General features: G+C 36.3%; 1 protein-coding gene across 2 annotated transcripts; it reads left to right on the top strand.

The window, feature by feature from the left end:
* The first annotated feature begins 1,005 nt into the window (after positions 1–1,005).
* Positions 1,006–18,610, top strand: LOC306860645 (cap-specific mRNA (nucleoside-2'-O-)-methyltransferase 1-like). 2 transcript variants are annotated; one of them, XM_079402450.1, is made up of 24 exons: positions 1,006–1,036; positions 2,313–2,445; positions 2,553–2,704; positions 2,802–2,960; positions 3,047–3,139; positions 4,549–4,620; positions 4,731–4,825; positions 4,905–4,977; positions 5,051–5,249; positions 7,592–7,710; positions 7,800–7,896; positions 9,166–9,298; positions 11,609–11,788; positions 11,897–11,953; positions 12,067–12,124; positions 12,297–12,365; positions 13,122–13,253; positions 13,373–13,498; positions 13,668–13,759; positions 15,923–15,991; positions 16,212–16,259; positions 16,332–16,444; positions 16,534–16,642; positions 17,893–18,610. In XM_079402450.1, exons 2-24 carry the CDS (start codon positions 2,337–2,339, stop codon positions 18,026–18,028), a joined length of 2,490 nt encoding a protein of 829 aa, XP_079258576.1. In that variant the 5' UTR covers positions 1,006–1,036; positions 2,313–2,336; the 3' UTR covers positions 18,029–18,610. The 2 variants fall into 2 exon arrangements, with proteins under 2 accessions (XP_079258576.1, XP_079258575.1); XM_079402449.1 differs by lacking the exon at positions 1,006–1,036 and adding an exon at positions 1,046–1,187.
* Positions 18,611–23,699: the final 5,089 nt, after the last annotated feature.

Below are 23,699 nucleotides of genomic sequence, written 5' to 3'. Positions count from 1 at the left end.
TGCGCAGTTTGTCTTGCAAACTATTTTATGGCATGACACCCGTATCTGTTACTTTAGAAAAAAAGACGGGCTTTTATGCGTAGTTACAGATTAAGGCTACTTTGCCGGTCGCCCATTATAGACCAAATAACAATCTATAAAGGTGCAAAATGCATTTACTTACACATATTTGAGAATCAAGATATTTCTTGATATATTTTAGAGATATATCGAATAAAAATAAATAAATAAATAAAAATAAAACCCCTGCTGAAAAAAACAATAGACACCATTACAAAATTAGTAATGGTTTTACTGGTTATAATGGGACTTGTATTGGTTTTAATGGAAACTGTAATGGTGCCTGTTGGTCTCTACTGGTAATTGGTTGCCTTCTATTTGGTGGCTTGTTAACACCAATAAATCCTAATTGAATATATGTCCCAAAACACACTACAGAAAACCATTTTTTAAATGGTTAAACGTTAATGGTTTGTAATGGCATTTGTAGTGGAAACCATTAACATTTTCTGTGATTTTTTTTTTTCAGTAGCACATAAGCTGGACAGAGCTTAGTATTGACAACTAGTTTGTGCCTCGTGGATTGGAAAACAACTCTCTGGACTTCACCATAACTGACCTGCTGGAGCGAAAGAGAGGAAGAAGAGGAAGAAGAGGAAGAAATATAGAGTGTAAGGGGAAAAATCATAGCAAGTAAAAACATGCATACACGGTATCAATACGATTAAATGAAACTATTTTGTTGGTCAATTAATATATATATTTATATGCTAATTTAGATAAAACATACAAATTCTGAAATATATAAAAATAACATAAAGAAAAGAGATGAGTAAACGATTTTCACTTTACTACGTTATTGGAAGGTTACCAAGCGACGATTGCATATTGTTATTAATATTAATGAACTAAACTTTCGCCACAAGGACGTTTTTGTCGGCACGAACTAATTAATATTAATCATTTTGCTCTGAGGCATTTGTTGTTCACTCATGGGGTTCCATTGGTGACGTAATTATCATGCGCCAGAAATACGGTAAGACCCACTGAAAGTGGAACGCGGGCCAGTTTTGACATTTGAAGTAGAACCTAAAGCAGAATTTGTTAAGAAATTGTACAGGTTGGATACAAATATGAGTTTATATTTCGGAGCTGACTCAGGACTATAGCTGCGTTTTTCTTTTTGGGTATGTTTACGAGTGTCGCAGCATCATTTCTTGTGAAATCGAGTGTTTATTTCACTTTGTGTCACACAGTTACGTTTCTAAGACTATTAACTTTGTTAAATCCCCAATAAATCTGAACATTTACAGGAATGCGATAGCAACGACGATACACTTAGCTTAATCATTTTCTTTATGGCACATTTTGAAACCGAGATAGACAATATAAGTTAGTCATATTGCCAGAGCAGCTGAATAAAGCTAAATAATTAATTTAGCTGAGTTTTTATACAATGGAAGAAAATAATACATGCCTTTCTGGCGACTGTTCAGGGTCACATTAATATTAATTCTACTTATAATTTTGTCCTGAATATAAAAATCGAAATGTCCAGAATCTTGGGAAGGAAATGCATAGATGATAAAGATTGCAACAGTATTTTATTAACATCACATTTGAAGGTTTTGCAGTTTTTAAATCTGTTTTTAGACTGTTTTCAAAGTTTTAAAACTAAACAATAAAATGATAAAGAGAATTTAAAAAATCCCACAATGACATTTTGGGCTATTTTGTTTTCTTATGTTTTCTTTCAGACTAGCGGATAGAAAATATGCAACATTTATTTTTTTTAAATAAAGTTAGAGTTTATCTGGTACTGCTAAGTATAATACGTTTTTAGTAGTAAGTATATAGTTTTATTCTGATGCACAATGTCTGAAATCTCTACTTCAGTTGCACTTACACCACACTTTCTGTTTTATTCCTATCTCTATTCTAAATGTTTTTATAGAGTTGTTTAACTCTTCTGCCTGTTGACATTTATGGAGTGAGATATAGAGATATTTCTCCGTTAAAAACCTTTTATATGTAATATGTCAACAAAATGAAAGAAGATCATTGGACATGGCTTTTATCCAACGTTTAGGTTTTAGTTCTGGAAATGCATACACATTTAATTTGATAATGTATCTGTTTCATATTTGAATATAACATTTCAGAACACTTTTAGCACCCAAAATATATACATTATATGTTAATAGAAATTTTAACCTAAAATCTTGATGATTGTTGAATTTAAGAAAAGTTCATGATATGCATCTTTGTTTTAGGTTTTAATCCAGTGATTTTGTGTTTTTGAATGAATGCAGGTTCTTGGACCTCTTGAATTTAAGATGAAGAGAGGGGCACCAGCATCGGACGAGCCTCTGAAGAAGAGGAAGGCTCTACGTGAGGACTCCTCTGATGAAGATGAGGAGTCTTCTCAAAGAACCACCAGTCAGGGTTAGAGAAGAGTTTCCTTATGTCACTTTACACTGTTCACATGGCCTTATTCTTTTGGTGGTATAAGTTTTTGTAAGCGTGTTTATTTATTTATTTTTGTCCCCCAGACTCAAGTCAGAGCGAGTCTCTCAGCGATGTTGAGGATCACAAACCCAGTTTCTCCAGACCTTCTGATTCCGAGAATGCCGAGGGCAATGATGCCTCTAATGAGGCCTCTGCAAAATTTTCAATGTATAACGGAGTCTCTCAGAAACTCATGGTAAAATAAACACCTCCTGTCATTCTTTTACTTTCTTGTCAGCTTGTTAATCACGAGTTTTTACACATATTAAAATGGTCTCCTCGGTTTCCTTCAGGCCAAAATGGGTTTCAGAGAAGGCGAGGGTTTGGGAAAATACGGTCAAGGACGGAAAGAGATCGTAGAAGCGTCCACCCAGCGTGGGAGGCGAGGTTTGGGTCTGACCCTGAAGGGCTTCCAGGGTGAACTGAACATAGACTGGCAAGATGAGCCAGAGGTACGGCAACATTTCCAGAATGTTTCTTTTATATTAAAACCTAAACAGTAGTAGTCCAGGACGTTTATTTCTCATTTTTACTTCAGCCAAGTGCTATGGAATCAGTGACGTGGTTTCCAGAAAGTTCTCCAGAGATCCCAGATGCAGATGAGCTGAAGGATTGGATGACTGTGGGCCAGGTATTGCAGCACCTATTACCTGATGAACTGAAATGATTAGTTTAAGATCAAATGCTCATTCTTTTACTTACTATGGTAAAAGTCATTTTTGCTCAGCTATGTGTTTTCTTTGTTCACATGGGTCTGCTGTGCAAACAGTGTTTCATAATTATTAGCTTTACTAATAAACCTCTGCATCTCATAATTGGCTAATATAATAATCTCACCAACTGTAAATGTTTCACCAATTTCAAATATTGTATCATTCGTGTATAGTTATTATATGCTGGGTTTCCTTCCAAATGCTTCCAATTTTTGAAGCGCATTTCCATCTTGTTTATGTGCATTTTGACTCCAGAAAATTCACCTTAGCCTAATGCATAAACACTGATTTTATGTGCGATTAAATGCATATCAAGTGCTGCCATTCATGTTTTAATTCAAGTGAATTAAGAGATTATATTAAATATTTGTACTTTTTTAAATTCACATCTCATACTATAGTACTTTTTGACCTTTTGCAAAATTAAAATGGCAATAGGCTTAGTATGTAACATGTATAGTTTCCCTTAACACATTAATATAAATTATCTTATACTCTGTTCAGAAATTTGGGCTTAGTAAGCTTTTTTTTATGTTTTTGAAAGTAGTCAAGGATGCATTCAAAAATACAGTAAAAACAGTAATATTGTGAAATTATTAAAAAATGTAATTTGTTCCTGTGATGACAAAGCTAGACTCAGAAATAATTTTAATATGCTGATTTTTTGCTGAAGACAGATTTTTTATTATTATTGATGCGGAAAAAAATTAAGTGTTGCTTAATATTTATGTGAAGTGAAGTGACATACTGCCAAGTATGGTGACCCATACTCGGAATTCGTGCTCTGCATTTAACCCATCCAACATGCACACACCCAGCAGTGAACACACACACACCGTGAACACACACCCGGAGCAGTGGGCAGCCATTTATGCTGCGGCGCCCGGGGAGCAGTTGGGGGTTCGGTGCCTTGCTCAAGGGCACCTCAGTCGTGGTATTGAGGGTGGAGAGAGCGCTGGACATTCACTCCCCCCACCTACAATCCCTGCCGTCCTGAGACTCGAACCCGCAACCTTTGGATTACGAGTCCGACTCTCTAACCATTAGGCCACGACTTCCTTTATTTATGTATAGACAGAAGCATTTATCATTCCTTGATGAATAAGAAGAACAGCTATTTTTTTTGTAACATTACAGATCTCTTTACAGCCACTTTTGATCACTTAAATGTCTTTGCTAAATAAAAGTATTAATTTCTTTCAAATAAAAGTATTAATTTCTTAAAAAAACAACAACTTTTGAACGGTAAAGTACATTCACATAAAAAAGTTATTTATCAGCTTCCAATGTTTATATTTATGACTGTACCTTTGCTTTATATTTTTAGAAAAAATTAAAAATTGATGATGAAACAGAATTTTGCTCAGAGAATCTACTGCTGCATCTTCTTCGCTGCAAAGTGAGTGTTAAACATCTCTTATGTTTCTCCTGTCTTGCATAAGACCAAACGTATGGTGCTTTGTGTCTTGTAATAATGTAACATGTCTTTTTATTTGTATTTCTCTTCAGACTGTGTTTGATGACTTGGAGGGGGAGGAAATGAGGCGAGCGCGTACTCGATCAAACCCTTATGAAACAATCCGAGGGGCTTTCTTTCTGAACAGGTGGGTGGATGTCTCCACATGCATGTAATAACAGAAGCATATCTTTTCTAAATTTCTTTCTCTCTTGTTTTCTACTCAGAGCTGCTATGAAGATGGCAAACATGGATCATGTTTTTGACTATATGTTCACTAACCCAAAGGATTCTCAAGGGGTGAGACCACAGTTACACAAGCTAGAAATATGTGCTGTGGTTACATTTTTGAATTGGATGTCTGTGTGTGCAGAAGCCCCAGACGCGTGATAAGGATGGTGAGTTGCTGTATTTTGGAGACGTGTGCGCAGGACCGGGAGGATTCTCAGAGTATGTGTTGTGGCGGCGGCACTGGCATGCAAAAGGTTTTGGGATGACACTCAAAGGATCCAACGATTTCAAACTGGAAGATTTCTATGCTGCTCCCAGCGAGCTCTTTGAGGCCTACTATGGTATGAGTTTCAACCATTTAAACATGAAAAAAAACCAACAATCTAACATTTACTGTATTGATTCATATTGAAATATTAACGTAATACCTACACTACTGTTCAGAAGTTTGGAATAATTAAGAATTTTCAAATGTTTTTGAAAGAAGTCTCTTACAGTGAGGGAAAAAAAAATTTTGATCCCCTGCTGATTTTGTACGTTTGCCCACTGACAAAGAAATGATCAGTCTATAATTTTAATGGTAGGTTTATTTTAACAGTGAGAGACCGAATAACAATACAAAAAAAAAAAAACACATTAAAAAAAAAAAAATTTGATTTGCATTTTAATGAGTGAAATAAGTATTTGACCCCTTCGCAAAACATGACTTAGTACTTTGTGGCAAAACCCTTGTTGGCAATCACAGAGGGCAGACATTTCTTGTAGTTGGCCACCAGGTTTGCACACATCTCGGGAGGGATTTTTTCCCTGTCCTCATTAAGGTTTCGAGGCTGACGTTTGGCAACTCGAACCTTCAGCTGGCTAGGTCACTCCAGGGCCTTATTGTGCTTCTTCTTGAGCCACTCCTTTGTTGCCTTGGCCGTGTGTTTTGGGTCATTGTCATGCTGGAATACCCATTCCTGACCCATTTTCAATGCCCTGGCCCTGAGGGCACATGGCCCCGTCCTTCGTCCCTTTGATGTGGTGCAGTTGTCCTGTCCCCTTAGCAGAAAAACACCCCCAAAGCATAATGTTTCCACCTCCATGTTTGACGGTGGGGATGGTGCTCTTGGGGTCATAGGCAGCATTCCTCCTCCTCCAAACACGGCGAATTGAGTTGATGCCAAAGAGCTTGATTTTGGTCTCATCTGACCACAAAACTTTTACCCAGTTCTCCTCTGAATCATTGGCAAACCTCAGACGGGCCTGTACATGTGCTTTCTTGAGCAGGGGCACCTACAGGATTTCAGTCCTTCACGGCGTAGTGTGTTACCAATTGTTTTCTTGATGACTATGGTCCCAGCTGCCTTGAGATCATTGACAAGATCCTCCCGTGTAGCTCTGGGCTGGTTCCTCACCGTTCTCATGATCATTGAAACTCCACGAGGTGAGATCTTGCATGGAGCCCCAGACCGAGGGAGATTGACAGTTATTTTATGTTTCTTCCATTTGGGAATAATCACACTAACTGTTGTCACCTTCTCACCAAGCTGCTTTGCAATGGTCTTATAGCCCATTCCAGCCTTGTGTAGGTCTACAATCTTGTCCCTGACATCCTTGGGCAGCTCTTTGTTCTTGGCCATGGTGGAGAGTTTTGGAATCCTGTAAGAGAGTGCTCTTAATCTCAGCTCCTTACCTGTATAAAAGACACCTGGGAGCCAGAAATCTTGCTGATTGATAGGGGATCAAATACTTATTTCACTCATTAAAATACAAGTCAATTTATGACTTTTTTGAAATGTGTTTTTTGGATTTTTGTTGTTGTTATTCTGTCTCTCACTGTTAAAATAATCCTACCATTAAAATTATAGACTGATCATTTCTTTGTCAGTGGGCAAACGTACAAAATCAGCAGGGGATCAAATAATTTTTCTCCTCACTGTATGCGTAACAATGCTGCATTTACTTAATCAAAAATATAATAAAAACAAATTTTGTGAAATATTATGACTATTTAAGATAACTGTTTTCTTTTTAATGTATTTTAAAATGCAATGTATTCCTGTAATGTAAAACTGAATTTTCAGCATCATTACTTAGTGTCACATGATCCTTCAAATCCTTCATGATCATTCTGATATGCTGATTTATTGCTGGCTAATATTTAATATCAAATTTGGAAATCATGATAGAATAAAAAAAGACCAGCATTTATTTGAAATAAAAAAATATTTTGTAGCGTAATGTCATATTTGAACAATTTCAATGTTTAATAAAAGTAAATTTAATGGTAGGGTATCACAGTTTAAACAAAAATATTAGGCAGCACAACTGTTTTCAACATTGATAATAATAGGAAATCTTTCTTGAGCATAAAATCTCCATATTAGGATGATTTCTGATGGATCATGTGAAGAACTGAAGACTGGAGTAATGATGCTGAAAATGATCAGCTTTACCATTGTAAGAATAAAAATGTATTAAAATAGAAAGCAGTTATATTGTAAAAATATTTTACAGTATTAGTTTTTACTGTATTTTTAATCATGTAAATGCAAACTTGGTGACTCTTTTAACAACTTTAAAATTAGTTATTCCAATTGCATTTGCACCGGTAGTGTAAATGTTTAATTTAGTAATATACATTTTTTTTTTATTAAAATGTTATGAATTTCTCTTGAATGCCTCATTACCGGTGTTTAAGGTGAGGGTGGGATTGATGGCGATGGTGACATCACGCGGCCGGAAAACATCACTGCATTTCGTAACTTTGTCCTAGACAGCACTGAAGGGCAGGGCCTGCATTTCTTAATGGCAGACGGGGTAAGACATGCACTTCTGTGATTGGTTGAAATATGAATATTGCTATTGAGTGATTTGTCAATATATTCTGATGTTGTGTTGCTCGTCAGGGTTTTTCTGTGGAGGGCCAAGAGAACATTCAGGAGATCCTGAGTAAACAGCTCCTTCTATGTCAGTTCCTCACTGCCATGTCTGCCGTCAGACCAGGTATTGTGTGTGTTTTTGTTTGTATGCATATAAATAAAGTGGCAATAAAGAATATACACTCTTGGATTTTTTTGCAGATTTTTATTGAGGAAAAATGTGCAATAATTGGTACAAAGAAAATCTCAACATCTCTGGTTTTCATGGGCCTCCATTTTTTGGGCTTTTTGTGTATGATTTGGCTATTTTCTTATTGGAAAATGGGTTGTCTTTCTGGTTAAATCACTCAAAATCCCTGTTTTCCTCAAGGATGTTTTTTGTTTCAGTCTATTTTATTCTTCCTCTTCGTGAGTTTTCCTTTCCTTGATGTTGAAGAAGTATCATTAAAGCTTGATCATGCTTCGCTCTAGGGACGATCAACATCAATGGTGTGTCTTCCGTCTCTGTCATGACACACTGTATCCTCTTTTGGGTTACCATAGGTCTCATGGCTTTTCTCAGTCCCAGACATACAGTTTTGGAGGACAGCCAGTTTTTTAACAGCGGTTCCAAATGATTTGATCTCGTTAATGATGTCTCTCTCTAGGCTTTGAAGATTATTTAATGCTTTTTCTTGCCTTGATATCATCGTACAGCCTTGTCTCAGATCTGTTTGGATATTATCTTGGGATGCGCCCAGACACGAGTCTATTTATTTTGAAATTCTGTAATTTGGAAGGTAATAATGTGACTGAGAGAAGACTTGGTTACTTGAGACTTAGAGCTAATTTTAGGTGTATAAAATCAATGGTAATACTTTTTACAGTCGTGGCCTAGTGGATAGAGAGTTGGACTTGTAACCTGAAGGTCGTGGGTTCGAGTCTCAGGTCCGGCAGGGATTGTATGTGGGGGGAGTGAATAACCCAACACTCTCTCCTCCCTCAATACCACGACTGAGGTGAGACCCTTGAGCAAGGCACCGAACCCCCAACTGCTCCCCGGGCGCCGCAGCATTGGTTGCCCACTGCTCCGGGTGTGTGTTCACTACTGTGTGTACACTTGGATGGGTTAAATGCAGAGCACAAATTCAGAGTATGGGTCACCATACTTGGCCACACACCACTTCCCTTTCCCTTTTACGGTTCTAGCATTGAAGAGCCATATTTTAAAACTTCTCTAGAGGACATTTTAATAGGCTTTTTTTTTGTTACTGTGCCTTTAAGATTATGTAAATGACTTATGTTGGGATTGGCCTTTTCCATTATATGGTCCATTAAAATAGATGAATGTTTAATTTTTTAATTAGTTAAACATTTGCTTCCGTTTCTCAACACAAAATCTTGTGTTTTACAGGTGGCCATTTTGTGTGTAAGACGTTTGACCTGTTCACACCGTTCAGCGTGGGCTTGATTTATTTGCTGTACCTCTGCTTCGAGAGGGTCTCGCTCTTCAAACCCGTCACCAGCCGGCCTGCCAATTCAGAGAGGTGTGTATTCATTGTCCATGACTTACTTTGAAAGAGTGAGCGACCTTTGGGGATGTGAGAGAGCTGCTGGCAGTGGACACTGAAACTTTATACCTTATACTTTATATAACTTTAAAACGGGTTTGACAGGATGAAGTTTGAGTGTTTAGGCTTTCAAAATGATATACCTATATACTTTAATTTGTATAACTTATACCAGTATATGTTTCCCAGGATGTCTTTCGAAAAGAGTAGAGGTATGACCTCGGCATCCTGGCCCAATTTCCCCATTGGTCTCTGACCATCATGGCCTCCTAATCATCCCCATACATTGATTGGCTTCCTCACTCTGTCTCCTCTCCACCAGTAAGCTGGTGTGTGGTGGGCGTTCTGGCGCACTATGGCTGCCGTCGCATCATCCAGGTGGATGCTGCACACTGGTGGTGGACGAGGAGACACCACCCCTCACAACGTAGAGCGCTTTGAGTGCTTAGAAAAGCAGAAAAGCGCTATATAAATGTAATGAATTATTATTATTATGTTTAAAAAAAAAAAATGAATATGCAGAAATTGGCCTCAACTTCAGTGCTACATTTTATTTATTTTTAATTTACACTGCCAATCATAAGTTTTGAATAATTTAGATTTTTTTTAGGGCTGTCAACGCTAATGCGTTAACGCATGCGATTAATCAAAAAATTTTAACCATTAATATTTTTTTTAAGCAAATTACTCGTTTGATAAGGTTTGACCCCAACTTCTTGCCATCATCGCAGCGCTGAAGGTAATTGTCTGTGCACACTATCCATCCTAAATTCTATGTGATATTAGTAATTTTCAATACTATTTAGGGCAGATAGGGTGGATAGTTGACAAAAGTGAAGCGAACGTGGAGAGAGAAAGCGAGTGTGTCCAAGAGAGAAAGAGAGAGACAGTGCGTGAGAGATATGTATACTCATATGTGATAAGGGTACAGCCAACCAGTGTTGCCAGGATCGCGGTTTTCCCACACAATTGGGCTATTTTGAAAATACAGATGCGGGAAAAATTACAGAGCCGTGGGTTGTGGTTTTTTGGGCTACTTTTATAATGTACCACGGCCGCCCAAAGTGTATACACATATGATCGCAAAAGGAAGTTATTACAAACACTCGATGGTGGTTTAAAGTGAGTTTTGAGTAAAAGTTTACTATTAATCTCATAAATTGTCTATGTAGCATGATGCTAATGGTAGCTCTATTGCACCTGCAGAACAGGTGCAGTTCTTCTTCATAATGCATTTTGTCATAATACTTCATGTAAGGTCGCAAGAAAATGTTTTGTTGTATTTATTTAGAAATACTTTTGATAATAGTTGGGTAAATGTGTACTGGGATTGAAGCGATGTGGCTTGGTAAACGTTTTATTGTCAGTATAAAGGCTGATAATGGCTGAATAAAAACAAAAGAATAATAAGGATTATGTCTCGTACCTGGCACAGGTGAGAGGTTCTGTTTCCTTAAACTAATTTGTCATGCATTTCTTTATTTCAACACATTAACAGGTAAATCCTAGTATTTTAAATTTACGATTAATCGTGATTAATCACAGTCCATAACTGGACTGACAGCACTATTTTTTTAATGCTCTCATGCTTTATATATTAATATAGTTTAAAATGTAATTTATTCTTGTGATGTGAAGCTAGAAATATTTTTTAGCATTTCCTGAATTAATTTCATTTTCTTTCTTTTTTTTTAAGCTAAGCCCCGTTTGTGAAATCAGGGCTTAGTATATCATGGTTTCCAAAAAATATAGTAATAAATAAAATGTTTCTTGAGCATCAAATCAACACATTAGAATGACTTCTGAAGGATCATGTGACACTGAAGATAGGAGCAATGATGCTGAAAATTCAGCTTTGCATGACAGGAATAAATTACATTGTAAAATATATTTTAATATATATAGAAAGCAGTTATTTTAAATTGTAATAATAATATTTCACAGTGTTACTGGTTTACACTATTACTATATTTTAATTAAATAAATGCAGCTTTAGTGAGCTCAAAGTCTTTTTCAACATAAAAACCCTAATTATTCGAATAATTTGTCTAGTAGTGTATGATTATTAGTATTATTTTTTTATGATCACTTCTGATATTTTTTTACTGGGTCTTTTTTAAATAATGCAACTGTAAATAATAAAATAAAATACCCTATTTATTAATGCACATCCCTGGTTTTTTTATGCATGCTATTATTATTAATATTAGAAACCAAAAATTTCCATTAATGTCACTGTTGTTAACGAGCACGATGTACTGATTTTTAATGTCTGTCTGCATGCAGATATGTGGTGTGCAAGAGTTTAAAGCCAGGCACTGATGCTGTCAGAGAATATATGTTCACCATCAACCTGAAACTGAATCAGTTCAGACACTCAGACAAAGACGTTACCGAAGTCGTCCCTCTGGACATCATTAAAGGAGACACTGACTTCTTCCAGTTCATGATCAACTCCAATGAAAGGTATCGTCATCGCTTTCTGACCCTCTTTTGTCTCTCTTTCTCTGGCTCTCTCGATGCATTCATTCATGCTTATGTTTGTTTATTGAACTCTGATCCCTTGTCTTGCAGCCATTGTGCAGTACAGATCAAAGCGCTGGGTAAGATCCACGCGTACGTCAGAGATACGTGAGTCACACATTCTTCCTCTGGTGTGTTTCAGGGCATTCATTTCAAACTCTCTTTTATTTGTTTGTGTGCACGTGTTTGAGCATCACTGACAAGGCTGTGTGTCTTTCTAGGACACTGTTTGAGGCCAGGCAAGCAGACATCCGCAAAGAATGCCTCAAACTGTGGGGGGTGAGTCCAAAAACTATAGCCACGAGCTTCATAGTGGGCTGAGGTTTAGTTTAGTGCTTTTGTGGCGCCGTCTGAAAGATTTCAAAGAACATTGTTTTGCGTAGGTATTTGTAAGGACAAACTGATGCTAATTTGAATGATTGAGACCTCGAACGTCTTTATCTTTGTGCAGATTCCTGATAAAGCCAGAGTCACTCCTTCATCATCAGATCCGAAAACAAAGTTCTATGAGCTTGTGAAGGTAAGAGTGTGTGTGGGCTTTGATTGCCAAGTGGGTGAATCACATGAAGCCTATAACATCAGGGTTATAACTCACCTTAAAATAAAATGATATTTTTGGTTGAGAGAAATTAACAAAAACGCTTTTGAAACTATGAGATTATTGATACATTATTTAAATTGTAAAGTTTAAGTTTGCTGTAAAGAAAATGTACTGTACTCAATTTGTTTCATTTTATTTCAAATAAATGTTTTACAAAAAATCCTGGAATCTAAAATTGCTGTAAAATCTAAATTATATGTCTAAGTGAGTTATGTTCCAAATTTGAAGTTGATATCACAAAAGTGGAGGTTCCTGAGAGGTTTTTTGCATTTTCCTGTCAGAAATGTATTAATTTCTATCACAATATTAGTTCCATCACAAAATATTCACTAAATATGGAACCTTGTACTGTAAAGATTAGAAAAAGTTTTGGTTATAAAATAATGTGGTATATTTTGTAATATGACACATGACATAGCCCACTAAGGGGAAAATTGATTTAAGTACCATTACTATGGTAAAACAATGTCCAACTTTAAAACGCGTTTCACAGGATGAATTTTGAGTGTTTAGGCTTTCAAATGATATATAACTTAGGACAATTACATACATATGTGATAAGAAAAAAGGTTATAAAAAAGAGTGCCAAGCTGACAATTAACAGTTTAAAATACAGTTTATATTTTATATAAATTACATATAACTTTATTTGTCTGCTTGCTGTCTTTATCTTAGGGCTCAGATATGGACAGTTTTAATTCCAGACCAACTGCACTAAACTCAGGAAATCTGGATAAACTACAGCACGTACTGGACTACAGGTGCATTGTGGGAGGAGGAGAACAGCTCTTTCTCCTGGGACTTGGGGTAAGGAATATGTCTATGAATGTGATATTTATATAATTTAGCCTATATTTATGTTGTGTTCATGTATATCCTTATATACTGCTTAAAGAGTGAAAAACCTAAACTGTGGGTGTATGCAGAGATCTCAGATCTACACGTGGGACGGCAGAGCCCCGTTACGCTGGAAGAAACTGGAGAACTTTAAACTGGAGCTGCCCAGAGACACACTACTGAGCGTAGAGATCGTCCAGGAGCTGAAGGGAGAGGTGAACAGAGAGAATTAGTGTTGAGAGAGAATTGAGACTAGTGAGAACTGTGTTAAATGATAGCTTTACATTAATACTGTAAGGGGAAAGAGCTTTTGTGTTATTTCAGTAAAATAATATGTGTATTTGTAAGAAATTTTATTATGAGTCTTTTTATCTGTGCTTTTAGGGAAAAGCCCAGAGAAGAATCAACGCTGTGCACGTTATCGATGCTCTTGCTCTCAACGGCACTGACGTCAGAGATCAGCATTTCAACCAGAGGTCTTTTGCAGAGCCTATTCCCAAATTATTGCATGTAGTAATCATTTATATTAGGGATGCACGATATTATCTGACTTGTATCGGAATCGGCCTATAATGGCTTTAAATATAAATATCGGCATCTGCCTTATATGAAAAATATGCCGATATGCTCTTGCCGATAAGAGGAATGGGTTAACTCACATGTGCTCAGGGTGTGCTAGTGATTAGATCATGTCAGCAATGTGGCTCATTCTTGAAGCAAAGTTTTGTCTGAATGATGATTAGATTCACTGATTTAGATCGCTGTACTTAATCTGTAAAAGCACATACAGAATGACGCTTTCGGTTTATAAACAGTAATAGCACGTGCAGTGGCAGAAGCGCAGCTTCCCCCGGGTCCCAACGCCCAGTCGGTAAAGAGATTTAATCTGTAAGGGGCGCTGTTGGCCTACTTCTAATTAAATTAAAATAATAATAAAATAGCCTACACAAATAACATTTAGACTGTGTTTCTGATTAAACAAAGCAGTAATTGATGTCATAATGAGTATGTTTTGATTTAATGGCCAGAAGCTATAGCTTAAATGAAAAAAAAAAAAATCACAAACATGACACTTGTAAATTAAATAATTTTATATATACTGATTTATTCATTAATGTGTAATGTTTTATTTTTTAAACAAATCATGAGCTATAAAAGATTTTCAGAATTTTTTCAACTCTTTTGCTTTAGACCATCTACAAATGTTAAATCTTAAAAAAAAAATGTTAGGGTTAACTGCATCTTTCTGGGGAAAAATGCAGCGATTGATATAGTTTATTTATAGTTATTTTCAAAGCTTCAATGTACTGTCAAAAAAACCTTCATTATCTTTTATTTAATTCTATTAAATAAGTTCCAAAATCATCATTTCTGCACAGGTATCTGCCAAAATTAGATGAAAAATATCGGCATATCGGATATCGGCAAAATCCAATATTGTGCATCCCTAATTTATATTATTATTATTCTTTTTTTTTTTTCTGTCTTTCACTAACTACAATATTAAAAATAGAGGAATTTTTCATTAAGAAGTTATTTTATTAAGCAGGTTTATAAAGTGCAATCTTTCCACTAAGATAGAGTTTGTGTCAGGTAAACAATAACAGAATATTGCTGCGCATTGCTGTATTGATTTAAAAACATTGCTATAATTCATTATTATTTAAAAGACTTAGAGTAGAAAGTCCTAAATTCACGAAGTCGTGGAATTAAAATTTGCATGCACTGCAAATTTTTGTTTTCCAATACAAATATCTGAACATTTCTAAATCAACATTTACTTGAGATGCAAATTGAAGATATGACGCTGTTTTCTGAGAGATTTAACAAATTTGAGCTTATTCTTAACACAAGAACAAATATCTGTCAATGGAAAATAGGGCTGTGCAGTTAATCAAAATACCTCTAACGATTATGAAAATACAATAATCGAGATAAACATGATTATTGCGCCCCATTCCGCCCCCTTTCTAGCGGTGCGCTTTCGTATCTCCATATTACGTGTGCAAATCAGTAAAATCGTGTAACGTGACTTTTGCAAGATGGGGCGTGCTTGATTCAAGTTGATTAGATGTTTTCATGCTTTTTAAAGCTCCTGCTGCCGACTGTGTGCTTAATATTAACAAACAACAAAAAATCACTCTTTTTGTAGCTTTAATAAGTAACAAATGAAGTTTAATTCTTACAGTGACGACTATGCTGTTTATTGGAAATTATATTATTCATATATATCGATCGCTATCTTTAAATCATTTATTTAAAGTTTTGGTCATATGGCCCACTCATAACGTGTTAAATATTTGCGATTACAATATTGACCAAAATAAACGTGATTTATGATTTTCGTCATAATCAAGCAACCCTAATGGGGAATGAAAACTCGTTTCCCTTTAAATCTATTTTTAAGTTGGCTATTGACAGATATTTGTTTTTGTTTTATTCATAAACTGGCTTCATCTTGATCCGTTTCTCAGAAAACAAGACATTTTATCGAATATAATTTTGCCTCAAGAAAAAGAGCATCTTTTTTTTCTTTTTTTTTAATAGGTATGATTGATATTTTGACCTCACAGATCAGCTTTAGTTGCTGTTTATTAGGGTTTATTATCATCTAAATGTAAACCTTGTTCTTGGTTCAGAATCCAGATGGCCGAGAAGTTTGTGAAAGCTGTGTCCAAACCCAGCAGGCCAGACATGAACCCCATCCGGTAATATTCCTTTCTCTTTGCGGTTGTGCTAATTGCCATGTCAGTGACAGACCTGGGGGCCAGGAAGTCCTATGAACACCGGAGGGTGCAGTATGTAAAATTAATGAAGATACTGTGTTTTACTAGAGCCTAGACAGGATCTTTCATGTTTATGATGATACTGCAAATCAGTATGCTTGCTGTTTCAGCCACATTCATTCGTTCTCTCTCTGTTTTATAGAGTGAAGGAAGTCTATAGGTTAGAGGAGATGGAGAAGATCTTTGTGAGGTGCGTTTAACCACAGCAATCACATACTTGTAGATTATTTACTTTTTTTTTTAATTGTATTTTTTCCCTCAGGTTGGAAATGAAGGTAACTAAGAGCTCAGGTGGGATGCCAAGACTGTCATACACAGGCAGAGATGACCGTCACTTCCTCCCTAGCGGCCTTTACATCATCAAAACAGTCAATGGTGAGAGAGAAGGACAAAGTAACAGGATTAAAGTAGTGAAGTGCCTTGTTAAAGATGAATTTGCCATTATTTTTTTGTCTTTTTGACAGACCCATGGACCATGGCGTGTAGCAAAAGTTCTAAAAGAAAGTTTTTCTACAATAAGCAGACCAAAGAATCAACTTATGCACTGCCGCCTGGTTCCGTGGCACCGTTCCAGTAAGTATTAAAGTGCCAATATGAAGTAATCCTGCATGACTGGCACTAAACTGGCAAGAGATTTTGGATTGAAGCCCTGAGCAGGAAAATTGCATTACATAGCTAGAATTTTGCACAAATATTTCTTGCCTTTATGTAGCACCTGACCCTCAAAGAAAGGAGTATCTCTCTCTAAACCCTCAGCATCCTTTTTAATGTCTTTTTTTTTAATCGTAATGCATTTTTTCCTCAGATACTGGTTGGTTATTGCTCTGTAGTTTTATTAAAAGAATGTTCTGGGTTTAAAGCAAGTGGCATGCTGTGGCGTGCTTTCGATTACAATGGAAAATAATTTTTACTATTCTTGTTTATAGTACTGTATTATAGAGCAAGGCATTCCAAATCCCAAAATAATTATTCCACACAAAAATCAGTTTTGTGAGCTTTAAATTTATTTGCGTTGTCCTTTTAGCAGTGGGAATTCTGGTTATGTGCAATGAATGTAATAATATTTGTCGTCATATTTGTCAGAGGTTGAGTTAACTGGTTTACATGGACAAGACAGAAGGTTTGAAATTGAATATAACTTTTAACTAGTCCGGTTACTTATTTTTTTTAATCAAACTAGTATCATGTTGAAGTTTTTATGTATATTAATTTTATCATACTACAATGACTTTCCTCATAGTTTTCTATTGCTTTACGGTGCGTACAATTTTTTTTTCTTGTCAACTTTTGGTATTTATCCACAGACACCACAGATGCAGTCAGCTTAACATTCATTGTTCAAATTTAAACAAGTAATGTTTAATTGAATATATACACTATTATTCAATAGTTTGAGATTTAATGTTTTTGAAATGGGTCTCTTAAGTCTATTATGCATTTATTTGGTCAAAATACAGTAAAACCAGTAATATTGTGAAATATATGTTGTATGTGTCATTTTAAAATGTAATTTAAGTCTTCATTGTCACATGATTCTTCAAAAAACATTCTAATCTGATTTGGCACTCAAGAAATATTTCTTATTATTATCAATGCGGAAAACATTTGATATGTTGTTATCAGTTAATAACAGTGAATATTTTTGTATAAATTATGATGCAGGATTCTTTAATAGTGAGTTCAAAAGTATTAATTGCTTAAAAAAAATGTACTGAACCTAAACTTGTGTAATGTAATGCATTCTCATTCATAAATCACCTGCATGCTTACTTATTTCATAACTTTTTATTTGATTTGTTTCTCTCTGTTCTCTTGTTTCTCAGTGCATGTCATCAAGACAGGCTATTTTGGGCTTGGGAGGAGGGTGTCCGAGTTCACGACTCCCAGACGCGGGTCAACCCCGACAAACTGTCTAAAGACGATGTGCTTTCCTTCATCCATCAGCACTGTCAACAATAAAAACACATGTACACATCACAATCATGCTGCACTACAGAACATAGAAAAGACTGTATGTTCTGCTCACCACCAGGGGGCACTGTAGCTTTCACCAGAGTCTCCTGAGAAACATTCAAACTCGGTTTCTTCACACTTCAAGGCTTTCTCCAAAATAGCCCCTGTGAGTTATACGACAGGGCATCTTGGTGCTTGGTGGTGTGTATCTGCGTGTGTCCATTATTTTCAGAGGAGAAAGAAACTTAAATGACATTGCTTTTCCCTTGTCCACATGTTTTTCTCCTGAACTTCAAAACCTGTTTCCTCACATGAATTATTCGTCTACTAATGGATCAGATGTGTAGCTGCAGATTCTGTTCATCAGTTCAAACCATTAGATAATCATGCAAAACAGCATGACAGTGTGCATTCTCTCTGCAGTGTGCATGTGTTGCCTTGTTTTGCTCATTTAGTTTTTTCAGTGTTTAAAAACATTAGATTGGGAATTACTTGCCATTTCTGGTGGTTTTGGAAAAAGGATTTGAATTTTAAACCTGTTCATGATGTTGATTGCATTAAACCACGGAGGAAGTTTATTCCTTGAGTAATTGTGGTCTGCTTCTTTATTCGTCTCTGTTGGGTTTAAAGTCACAATGAAATGGAAGCAGCGACAGATGATTTCTTACGTGTAATGGCTTACCGAAAAAGAAAAAAATGAAGGGTGGTGGGACTAGGATTTAACGGTTGATTGGATTTTGAGATGTGGGTGACACTCAAAAATTGTTTTTTGGGTTTTTTGTTTTTTTTTTAACAAAAGCTGAAAGACCAAGAAGAGCATAACACTTGATTTTATGCTTCACGGTAGGAAAAAAAAAACTATGACTGAAGATTTGGAGCTGGGACCTCTGCTGATAAAACACTCCATTTGTTTCTGCTTGCATTGAGAATCCACACAATCTGGAAGAACAGACTGTCTGAAAGAAATGTTTGAACAATGAAAACTTACAAATGCCAGAAGAGATTTTTTTTTATGTGTTCTTCACATTACACATAATTTCAATTCAGCTGTCAAAGGAATATTTTTTTTTTAATAAGAATTTGCTGATAATGTACTCACCCTCAGGCCATCAAAGTTGTAGATAACTTTGTTTCTTAATCAGAACAGATTTGGTGAAATTTAGCATTACATCATTTGCTCAACAATGGATCCTCTGCAGTGAATGGGTGCCGTCAGAATGAGCGTCCAAACAGCTGTAAAAACGTCACAATAATTAACAAATAATCCACACAACTAACAGTCCATCAATGAATGTCTTGTAAAACAAAAAGCAGTGTTTCTAAGAAATAATTTTATGAAGATGTGAAAAAAAATTAAAAATCTTGTTTGAATCAGGAGAGAAATATGCACAGATCAAACAGCTTACAAGCAAAAACTGTTGAAAATAAAATAAATTTCCCCAAATCTGTTCAGATGAAGAAACATCATCTACATCTTGGATGGCCCGAGGGTGAGTAAATTCTGAACACATTTACATTTTTGGGTGAAATGTGCCACAAATGTTTATATTATCATAACATTTTCATGCTTTATAGTTGCATAATAGGCTAAGGTTTGTGTCAAGACATGCAGTCATACATTTGAGATTTGCGATATAGTATATGTCACTTTGCGTGAGTATACTGTTTGTATGGGTCTCAAATTGAACGTATTTATAATCCAACTTCACATATAGAGCTGTGGAGAGATATAGTTACATTTTGTGATGAATTAAAAAAAGCAGTTTGAGAAACGGAGTGTTTGCTTTTGCACAAGTCATCTCAGGAATGGCGTGGCTGTATGTTTGCAAAGGCGTTCTAATGGATTTTAATGCATTGCTTTGTGGTTGTTATGGTGTTTGGGTGCTTGCTTGCAGATAATCTGGTCCCTAGATGTCCCTTCTTTAATAATAATTCCATGGGATTTTTTCGCCCGTTTTATCGGTCTGATTGTGTTTTTCATGTCAAACTTTAATACTTTAGGCATAAGAGTTTCTTCACATCTGAACCCCAGCTTTTATGATTCAGGATTGCGATGCCGCCTTCGCAGGAGGAGGGAAAGATGGAGCATCCTTATGGCAGGTTCAATTTATTTTGTCATGTCTGATATTCAGTACGCTTTTATATCTGTATTTTGCTTCTCTAGAACAACAATACATGAACTATCACCATGACTGACACATCACTAATGAGCATATTGTGTCTTTTGCTGTGTATTTTCATTTCTTCTCCAAACTGTAGGTTTCTGGCATCTCAAGGACGGCGGGACACAGGCGGTCTTTTGTATGCAGGTGTAATGAGAGCCTCCCACACCCTGTTTCCCTATCCATCTCTTGCTTTGAGTTTGTGACTGGAAAGCTAAGCAGAGATTCACCTCGAAGGACAATTAAATTTCCCTTTAGATGGCTTCCGTTAGAGAGGTTCCTCTCAGCCGAAGGCTCGCTTGCTCGCTGGCAAATGGGAACGTATACAAACTCTGTTTCCCCCCCCCCTCCCTGTCTCCATTCACACACTCTCTCCCTCTTTTCTGGCCAAAGGGTTCAATGTGCCATCTCCCGAAAGCAATTGAGCAGCGCCGCAGCAGTACTGCCCATTACTAGCCGGTAGGGAAAGCGTCCAGAAGATAGAACAGTTTTCTATCTTCCCGCTGGGCACCAGAGTTTTATTAAAATTAAGGTTAAAAGTCTGGTAATTTCAAAGATGGCTGGAAACTCAAATTAAATTGACCTAAGGGGATTCACTTACAAAAAAAGGACAAACCAATACCATGGCACTACTAAGTTTTTTATTCGAAAGTGGCACTATGGTAATATAAGGAAAGGGAAAGGAAGGAAAGGACGTGACATGTGGCCATGTATGGTAACCCATACTTGGAATTTCTGCTCTGCATTTAACCCATCCAAGTACACACACACAGCAGTGAGTAGTGAACAAACACACACACCCGGAGCAGTGCCATTTATGCTGCGGCACCCATGGAGCAGTTGGGGGTTTGGTGCCTTGCTCAAGGGTCTCACCTCAGTCGGGTGGAGAGAGTGCTGGACATTCACTCCCCACCTACAATCCCTGCTGGACCTGAGACTTGAACCCGTGACCTTTGGGTTACAAGTCCGACTCTCTATCCATTAGGTTATATAATATTACCATAGAAGTTTCGACATGGTATCATGGTAATGATGTGTTTTAATATGTTTTTTTTTGTTGTATTTTTTAATGATAATGCATAGTTCACAGTTGGTTATTTGTAACTTTACCATTTTTGGGGGGTAACATAAGTGCATTTACACATTTGAATCAAAGATTTTGAAAGTTCAAATGTTTGGTAAATTTCACTTTACAAAAAGCACTGTAGTGGAATCATGCTATGGTAATGATAATATTTGGTCAAATGATTGATATATAATATATCAAGCTACTAAGATTTCCTAGTTTTTAATCATGTCATTTCATTTCATTTAAATAGTTTAGACTGTATTTTTGAGCAACTTAAGCACACATTCAATCATATGATGCCGAAAATTGCTAGGCAGATCACTAGAGGTAGTTTCTGATTTATTGTCAAAACAATAAATTTATTAGAATTAAAAAATAGCCATCACATACATAAATAAAATGGTGCTTTTATATAGTGAATGATTACCAATTCAGTGTAGGCTGTGGTAGGCTACTTAAAATATTTAAATTCCCTTTTTATAGCTGCATTTTTTATTTTTATTTTAGTTCAGACGTTTAAATTGAAAATTATATGGCCAAAATATGCTATTTATATTACTAGATTTTGACACCAAAACATTCTGATATATCACCAGAACAATAGCTAAATGTATTAATATAGAATAGCCTACATTTGTGCTTTTTTAAATAGTGAATGATTCATGCAAAAATTACTTTAAAGAACATTTTGTGCTTTTTTGATCATTTAGACAGCATTTATGAACCTCGTAGATGCGCTTAGATGTTTAAATCGAACATTTGATGCAGTTTCTGCAGACAGCTCACTAGATTTTGAGACACAGCCATGGTGCTTTCCGATTTATCAGCAGATTCAGAACTCGTGTATTGACATGTGGTACTGAGGAGTAGGCTACTTGAATATTTTTGCTATTTATATTGCGCAACATCGACGTTTACCACAGCTCAGGCGGATTTTAAAAGCCGTGGGCGTCTGGAAAACTGGATATTTGGAAATCGTTTCCCCACATCAATAGATTAAACGTCCCCAAAGGTTTCAGATCCATATCTGACACCACATCTCATAAATACTGGATGGCTTCTGTAATATTAAAAATTGATGTTTTCAATTTAAGTTTTCAAAGCGGAGTCGGAGTGTCGAGGGAGGGCGAGAGGAGGTCCAGTCAGACTCTACCTACCTGCTGCCGATCAAACGCGCGCTCTCTCCTCAGGTGCGCGAGGGGGTCAGACTCAGACGGACCGGTGATGTTCGCTCTGCACAAATTGTAAGGAAAGCCAAATTTCTGCGCCGGTTTACTGGGTTATATTACACGAGTGAGACCCAGATTTTGGAGTCATTTGAAGACTTATCTCAAACTCCCGAGGAGCTGCAATGGCATCGATCGGGGAGTTTGATCCGTTAAACAGCAGCGTACCTGCTACCAAAATAGAGATCACCGTCTCGTGCAGGTAAGAGCGAATATCGCTTATTATAATATTACTGATGTTCATAATTCGGTACGTCTTAAAAGCGGTGTGTCTTTTCTCTCTTGGCTTTCGCTGTGTATGTTTTTTGTTCGTTGGAAAAATATTAGTAACTATTAAAATACATTTGAATTTGGCCATTTAGAAGATGCCATTAACCCAAGCGTCTTGAAAAAAATAAAAAATACAAAGCAGCGACTGAGGAGTTCAGCAAAAAATGAACTATTGGAAATGTTTGGTAGACTATGCATTTGCGACACGGATCACTCTTGCTTCAGCAGAATTTGAGTTTCGTATAAATACCATGGTACATGAATATGGTAATCTTTCAGCACCATGGTAGGCTATATATAGTGCAGCAACAACCATACCTATGTACTATGGTACTATGGTACAGTCAGTGATGGTAATACCATGGTACATGTAAAAAAAACCGTGTCAGTACTTCTTGCTGCTTTTATAACCAATAAAATGGACATAACTAATATTCAGAATAGTGGTCACTCTTTTTTCTATTCCAGGTTATTTACTTTGGCATTAGGTCAATCTTGAATTTTTGGTGATATTTATATGTTGACAGCATTACTGTACCATGGTATTACCACATTGTAAGGGTTTTAGTTGAATCTGTTTGTCCGAGTTGTCTGTTTGCATTCATGACTTGCAGATTGTGTCTCAAAATCTAACGAGTTCCCTACGTAGACAGCATTTTTGGGCATTGTAGGTGCGTTCAACCCCCTTTTTTTGGTCATACGTGATTTGTGGAGTTGGATATCATATTTTATTTTTTGTTGTTTATTTGTGCTTAACTTTCATGTTGAAAATAGCTCGTAATTGTCTTCTGCTGCACGCCAAGTCTTTGCTGCCTGAAGAAATTATTATTTAGCTGCATGTTTTGAGTATTTAGCATTTTATGATTTGTTGCTTTTCATAAAATGTAAATTAAACAAACACTTATATAATCCAAATCACAGTTTAATCTGTGTTTATAAAGGGCGACCTT

Source organism: Barbus barbus (assembly GCF_936440315.1).
Source record: "Barbus barbus genome assembly, chromosome: 41".
In the NCBI taxonomy this organism is placed as follows: Eukaryota; Metazoa; Chordata; class Actinopteri; order Cypriniformes; family Cyprinidae; genus Barbus; species Barbus barbus.
Note: the sequence above shows the minus strand (reverse complement) of the source record. Positions and strands in the feature narration are given on the sequence as shown.

Coding starts and splice junctions, on each gene's coding strand:
- LOC306860645 (XM_079402450.1), top strand. CDS start 2,337: ATGAAGAGAGGGGCACCAGCATCGGACGAGCCTCTGAAGAAGAGGAAG. Junction 9,299..11,608: donor CGGCCTGCCAATTCAGAGAG/GTGTGTATTCAT, acceptor GTCTGCATGCAG/ATATGTGGTGTGCAAGAGTT. Junction 12,125..12,296: donor AATGCCTCAAACTGTGGGGG/GTGAGTCCAAAA, acceptor ATCTTTGTGCAG/ATTCCTGATAAAGCCAGAGT.